At 33.3% G+C, this 6663-nt stretch overlaps 1 protein-coding gene across 3 annotated transcripts in view; it reads left to right on the plus strand.

The window, feature by feature from the left end:
* LOC106471941 (cartilage oligomeric matrix protein-like) overlaps nucleotides 1–6663 on the plus strand; it is an 80437-nt gene that overhangs the window by 42720 nt on the left and 31054 nt on the right. For all 3 annotated transcript variants that reach the window (XM_022401313.1, XM_013932568.2, XM_022401320.1), the window contains 3 exons: nucleotides 1020–1124; nucleotides 3825–3932; nucleotides 4819–4987. In XM_022401313.1, coding sequence (XP_022257021.1) covers nucleotides 1020–1124; nucleotides 3825–3932; nucleotides 4819–4987 — 382 coding nt within the window. The remainder of the gene's footprint in view (nucleotides 1–1019; nucleotides 1125–3824; nucleotides 3933–4818; nucleotides 4988–6663) is intronic.

The raw sequence follows: 6663 nt of genomic DNA on the forward strand, positions 1-6663 counted from the left end.
CAACATTTTATGTTTATATATCACATTACAACTGTGCACTGTACTATAAAGTATTTGTAAAGCAGGGATCTGCACAACGATTTCATTACAATTGTACATTGTACTATAAAGTATTTGTAAAGCAGGGATCTACACAACGATTTTATTACAACTGTGCACTGTACTATAAAGTATTTTCAAAGCAAGGATCTACACAACGATTTTTGTTGGAAGGAAATGGTAGAGTTAAACTTTTAAAATACTAATGCTACAAGTTATCAGTACTGTATTTGTCACCACCGCGTAAATTAACCTATTTATTCTAGACAACCATGTGTATTAATACATCTTGTATTTTTCATTAAGTTAGTTTCCCTTATATATTAATACACGTGTTGTATTTGATAAATAATTTTCAGACTAAGCTTCTCATTTTATTTGTGTATGATTTTCACTATACTTAATCACATAAGCTGTTTTGAATTAACAAGGTGAAGTGAACACGTAATATTTTACCATGGTCAGAACACGTAATGTATTACAAAGGTCAAGAGAACGTGTAATGTATTTCCAAAGTTAAGAGCCACACGTAATGTATTAACAAGATCAATATAATATGTAATATATTAACAGATCAATATAATATGTAATATATTACCAAGGTCAGGAGAACACGTAATGTATTTCCTAGGTTAAGAGGCACACGTAATGTATTACCAAAGTCAAGAGAACATGTAATGTGTTAACAAGGTCAAGTGAACACATAATTTAACATTGACATGTAACATATTGATCTGTACTTTAAAAGGGCAGTGTCGTAAGTCTGAACGTGCTAAGCACAAATCAAGTTTTTCAAAGGTCAAAATTAGCATTACGGAGAAACTGTATTAAATACGTTTATAGTTACGACACCTTGTAGACAGTGATATAGTCGCTAATAATTTCAAGGAAGTGATAATGTATTGTTCGCAGGGAAGTAACTGCTGTGTAATTTCACTGACTGTGGAAGTAATTGATGTGTAATTTCACTGATTATATAGTGTCGGATTGGCTGGGCAGGTGATGGGAGGTTTTGTGGACCAGATAAAGACCTGGACGGCTGGCCAGACACTAATCTTCCATGTCCAAATCCTCACTGTAAAGCTGTAAGTACAAGGAGTTTAGTAAATATGAAATTTGTTTTAAGGTTCTTCTTCCTTTACGTCAAGCTGTATTTCTCGCAATTCTTCAAACCTTTCTGTATCTGGCTTAATAGTGATAAATGACGATCTTGTTAATAAAATTTGAAAGACATCTTTGTTTTTTTTTACTTTCTGGTCAACAGTAATTTAGAAAGCAGTTACGTGTATTTAAGAAGTAAACGGATTCCTTTCTTTTTCTCTCACGAGGTTGTTCTTTAATGGTAAACTTTAAATTTTTTGAAGCGTTCTTATTCGAGTGTATTACAGAGCTCGGTACCAAGCTGAACTTTGCAATGTTTGTTTGTTATTAAGCATAAAACTACACAATGGACTTTCTGTGTCGTGTCCACTGCGAGTATCGAAACCCAATTTTTTTCTGTTATAAGCCCCGAAACTTGCCGCTGAGCCAATGTTAAGAAAGTATTTTAAAATATATGAAAGCTTTCTAGAAACATTCAGCCACTACTAAAGACACACACATACACATATGTAAATTGATTAATTTTTCAACGATATCCTAAACCTGCTGTTAGACAAATAAAATTCTAAACCTCATTTTCCATTAAAGAAAACAAAAATCATATAAACTGGAATAAAATATAAACATTAAAGACGAACAACTCTTTCAGAAATCGAACTGGTGTATTTAATTGTTTTACATCCACTCCGAAACTAGTCTGGCTCGCAGACACACACACCCCAATGAAAGAATAGACCATTTCAAGCTTTTATTCGTTGTTAAACAAATGTTTAAACAACTTTATTCTTTCAGAAATCATTATCATTATTCAAACGTAATATTAAATGTTTTGTGGGGGGTGGGTGTAAAATGCACTCTAAAAAACGTAGATTTTCAAATAGTAATCTAATCCTGTTTGTTTATTTGTAGTTAAATACAAAGCTACTCAATGTGCTACTTGTGCTGTGTCCACCTCGGGTATGGAAACGCGAATTTTAGCGTTATGAGCCCTCAGACCCGCCGCTGAGGTACTGGAACATTAATTCTGCTAATGTAAGAAGTAATTTGAATTCTTAAAAGTCCCTATTTTCTGTGTTACAGTTTTCTAAATGTCTGTCTCTCTGAGGGTTAATCACACTTTATAAGAACGATATTTCAGGTTCTATAGTGTTCTTGAAATTACTTTCTTTATCGTAGATCGTGCTCAGTCTGGTGGGAATGATTGTGCGCTGTTACCTTACAACACGGTTTACATTCTTTTGATGTTGCCCTTTTGTTAACGTAAAGCTACACAGTGAGCTGCTATCTGCGCACTATCAACCACAGGGAATCAAACTTCTAATTTTAGCGTTGTAAATCCGTCACATTACCGATGACACAACTGGGAACCTTTAAACTGTAACAAGCTTTTGCGAAGGACTACGAGATCAGTCTTAGATTAACACTTCTTAAATGTTCCACACACTCGGTCGCGGTACTTAGATACCGGCATTAAATTCCACATTTAAGCAGAAAAAAAGCACAAAGGTTCATTGGAACTGGGTCAGTGGACTGGACATATATGTGATAGAATGGGATTTGACTTTTTTATCTATCGTTCTCTTGAATACAGCTGCTGATTTTAAGGTGTGGCAGGAAGCTTGTGAACTTTTGGTTTAGGATCGTTCGCCAATTTTAAATCTTTGTTTATTATCTTGTTAACAGTATCAACAGATATTCCAGTTTATTTAAATCCTTGGTTATTATATTGTTAACAGTACCAACAGATATTCCAGCTTTATTTAAATCCTTGTTTATTATATTGTTAACAATACCAACAGATATTCCAGCTTTATTTAAATCCTTGTTTATTATCTTATTAACAGTACCAACAGATATTCCAGCTTTATTTAAATCCTTGTTTAGTATCTTATTAACAGTACCAAGAGATATGCCAGCATTATTTAAATCCTTGTTTATTATCTTGTTAACAGTACCAACCGATATTCCAGTTTATTTAAATCCTTGGTTATTATATTGTTAACAGTACCAACAGATATTCCAGCTTTATTTAAATCCTTGTTTATTATATTGTTAACAATACCAACAGATATTCCAGCTTTATTTAAATCCTTGTTTATTATCTTATTAACAGTACCAACAGATATTCCAGCTTTATTTAAATCCTTGTTTAGTATCTTATTAACAGTACCAAGAGATATGCCAACATTATTTAAATCCTTGTTTATTATCTTGTTAACAGTACCAAGAGATATGTCAGCTTTATTGCATTGGCTTGCTATGTCGAAAGGTTCTATTTCGGAATTCCATGTATCGGTATGTGGCTGAGGATGGTTCTTCAGACTGATTTAGAGTTTGGATTTTTTGTACGAGTGTTACCGTTTCCATGGTGAACATTGACGTTCTCTTCTTTCGAAATATTGTGGTTTTTGTCTTATATCTTTGACAATCTTACTATACAAATCCTATTCAGCGAAAAGCTTTGTGACAGGATGCGAAGGTCGGAAATACGCCTTAATCCTAATATATATCTATTAAATGAGACACCCGTGACATCACTACTAACATCTACAGCTAGCTACTTGCCATTACATTAGCATATGCAAATCATTCTTATAAAGCGCAGTTAACCCTCTACATACATAGCGATTCAATAAGTTTTTTCAAATTATTTGACTTGAATATATCTTTATTGGACTATGTAGGATAACTGCCCTAATACGCCCAACAGTGGCCAAGAAGATGCCGACAGTGACACTATAGGCGACGCCTGTGATGAAGACGCAGACAATGACGGTATTATTAACAATCCGGTGAGTTTGTGAATGGGATTAAATTTCAAAAAGGTTTTCTTTTGTTAAATGTTAGTGTCTGAAAGATGAAAAAATAATTAGATTCGAATAAAGGTAATATATGTGACTATTATTTACTATGTATTGAAAAATGAACGTTTACAAACCGAGAACTCAATAAATAAAGTCTACAAGGAACGAAATAAGTTCAAGTTAGCTATAGTGGCAACATAACAAAATGAGAAGTATATTCTTGTGGTTGTTTGCTTACAATATGTGATCACATGAACATTTCTCTTGTGAATATTAGTATATGTGATCACATGAACATTTCCTTTGTGAATATTATAAATGTTATCACATGAACATTTCCTTTGTGAATATTAGTAAATGTGATCACATGAACATTTCCCTTGTGAATATTAATAAATGTGATCACATGAACATTTCCTTTGTGAATATTAGTATATGTGATCACATGAACATTTCTCTTGTGAATATTAGTATATGTGATAACATGAACATTTCCTATGTGAATATTAGTAAATGTGATCACATGAACATTTCCCTTGTGAATGTTAGTATATGTGATAACATGAACATTTCCCTTGTGAATATTAGTATATGTGATCACATGAACATTTCCTTTGTGAATATTATAAATGTTATCACATGAACATTTCCCTTGTGAATATTAGTAAATGTGAGCACATGAACATTTCCTTTGTGAATATTAGTATATGTGATCACATGAACATTTCCCTTGTGAATATTAGTAAATGAAAATTTTAATGATAATATAAATTTCAGTTCAATTTTAAGTATTAACATTTTATTCACCTATTAATAGTTGAAATCGACAAAACAAACAAACAAAAAAAAACGACAAACATTTTGTTTGAAATAGGACAACTGCCCTCTTGTGGCAAATCCAGAACAAAGCGACACTGATCCAGATGGCGCTGACAGACTAGGTGATGCCTGCGATAATTGTCCTACCGTTCCAAATCCTGATCAAACTGATACCGATGGTGACGGAATAGGTGATATCTGTGATGAAGATGCAGATAGTGATGGTTAGTTTTATTTATTTAATCCCACATTTAATCGATTATACAGATTATACAGGATAGATTCCTTTATTTAATCCCACAGCTAATCGATTATACAGGTTACTTTCTTTTATTTAATCCCACAGTTAATCGATTATACAGGTTAGTTTCCTTTTTAATCCCACAGTTAATCGATTATACAGGTTATTTTCCTTTTTCTAGTCCCACAGTTAATCGATTATACAGGTTAGTTTCCTTTTTTAATCCCACAGTTAATCGATTATACAGGATAGTTTCCTTTATTTAATCCCACAGCTAATCGACAGGTTAGTTTCCTTTTTTTTAATCCCACAGTTAATATATTATACAGGTTAGTTTCCTTTTTTAATCCAACAGTTAATCGATTATACAGGTTAGTTTCCTTTTTTAATCCCACAGTAAATCGATTATACAGGTTAGTTTCCTTTATTTAATCCCACAGTTAATCGATTCTACAGGTTAGTTTCCTTTATTTAATCCCACAGTTAATCGATTATACAGGATAGTTTCCTTTATTTAATCCAACAGTTAATCGATTATACAGGTTATTTTCCTTTATTTAATCACACAGTTAATCGATTATACAGGTTAGTTTCCTTTATTTAATCCCACAGTTAATCGATTATACAAGTTAGATTTATTTATTCAATCCCACAGTTAATCGGTTATACAGTCTTCCATTTCCTAAGAGAGTAGTAAACATGAAAAGAAATGAAAGCTATAAACTTCAGATGAATAGATAAGATTCTTTGGTCCCCACTATATAGGATTTTATTGTTTCCGTACGGTATTCATGACCAGGTCATTAAAATAACTCCATATTATAGAATTAGTGTTAAAACTGTTAATTATTTGGAATTAACTGAATAATGCTTGGAGACGGCTTGAATGGTTAATGAAGAAAAACTTTAATATAAGTTTAACATAACAACAAATGTACAACGTTTCGACAAGGTTTTATCATCATCAGGTACAGGTAGTTTACACTGACACAGATATATGTACCCAACGTGGTCACAAGTAAATAGACACCACCTTTTCAGAAAAAATAAAATGTTCAGTCATATTCACATGAATTGATATATTTATAATGTAATTAGTATCTAGTAGATCTTCCTTTCGCTTCGTGGAGTTCGTTGATCCTTTGGGGCATCGTGAGAATCATCTCGTCAATTTTTAATTGTGGGATTTTCGCCCACTCTTGCTTTAAAACTTGGAATAGATCGTTCTTCGAAGTTGTTTTTTGTTGTTGTTGTTGTTTCTTGACTTGCCAGTCGAGTATTGCCCAGAGGTTTTCGATGGAGTTCATGTCAGGAGATTGGTTCGGCCAGGGCAACTTCTGGATACCATTTTCTTCCTGCCACTTTTGGGTGTTTCTAGCAGTGTGACATGATGCTTCATCTTCTTGGAACAACGTTGTGTTATTGTCCACGAAACCCGAGGAATAAAGTGGCAAGAGTACTTCCTCCAATATTTCGACGTATTTCGCAAAATTTATGTTGCCAACGCACTCCACTAAGCTCGATATCCCACCAACCCAAACAGCTCCCCAAACCATCACGCTGAAACAATCATGCTTCACAGTTGGTTGCAATCTGTTGAGCTAAAACTCTTGATGAGGCATTCTCCAGACCCTTATCCTTCCACTGTCCGAAAATTGA

The sequence above is a fragment of the Limulus polyphemus genome, unplaced genomic scaffold (assembly GCF_000517525.1).
Source record: "Limulus polyphemus unplaced genomic scaffold, Limulus_polyphemus-2.1.2 Scaffold116, whole genome shotgun sequence".
NCBI lineage: Eukaryota > Metazoa > Arthropoda > Merostomata > Xiphosura > Limulidae > Limulus > Limulus polyphemus.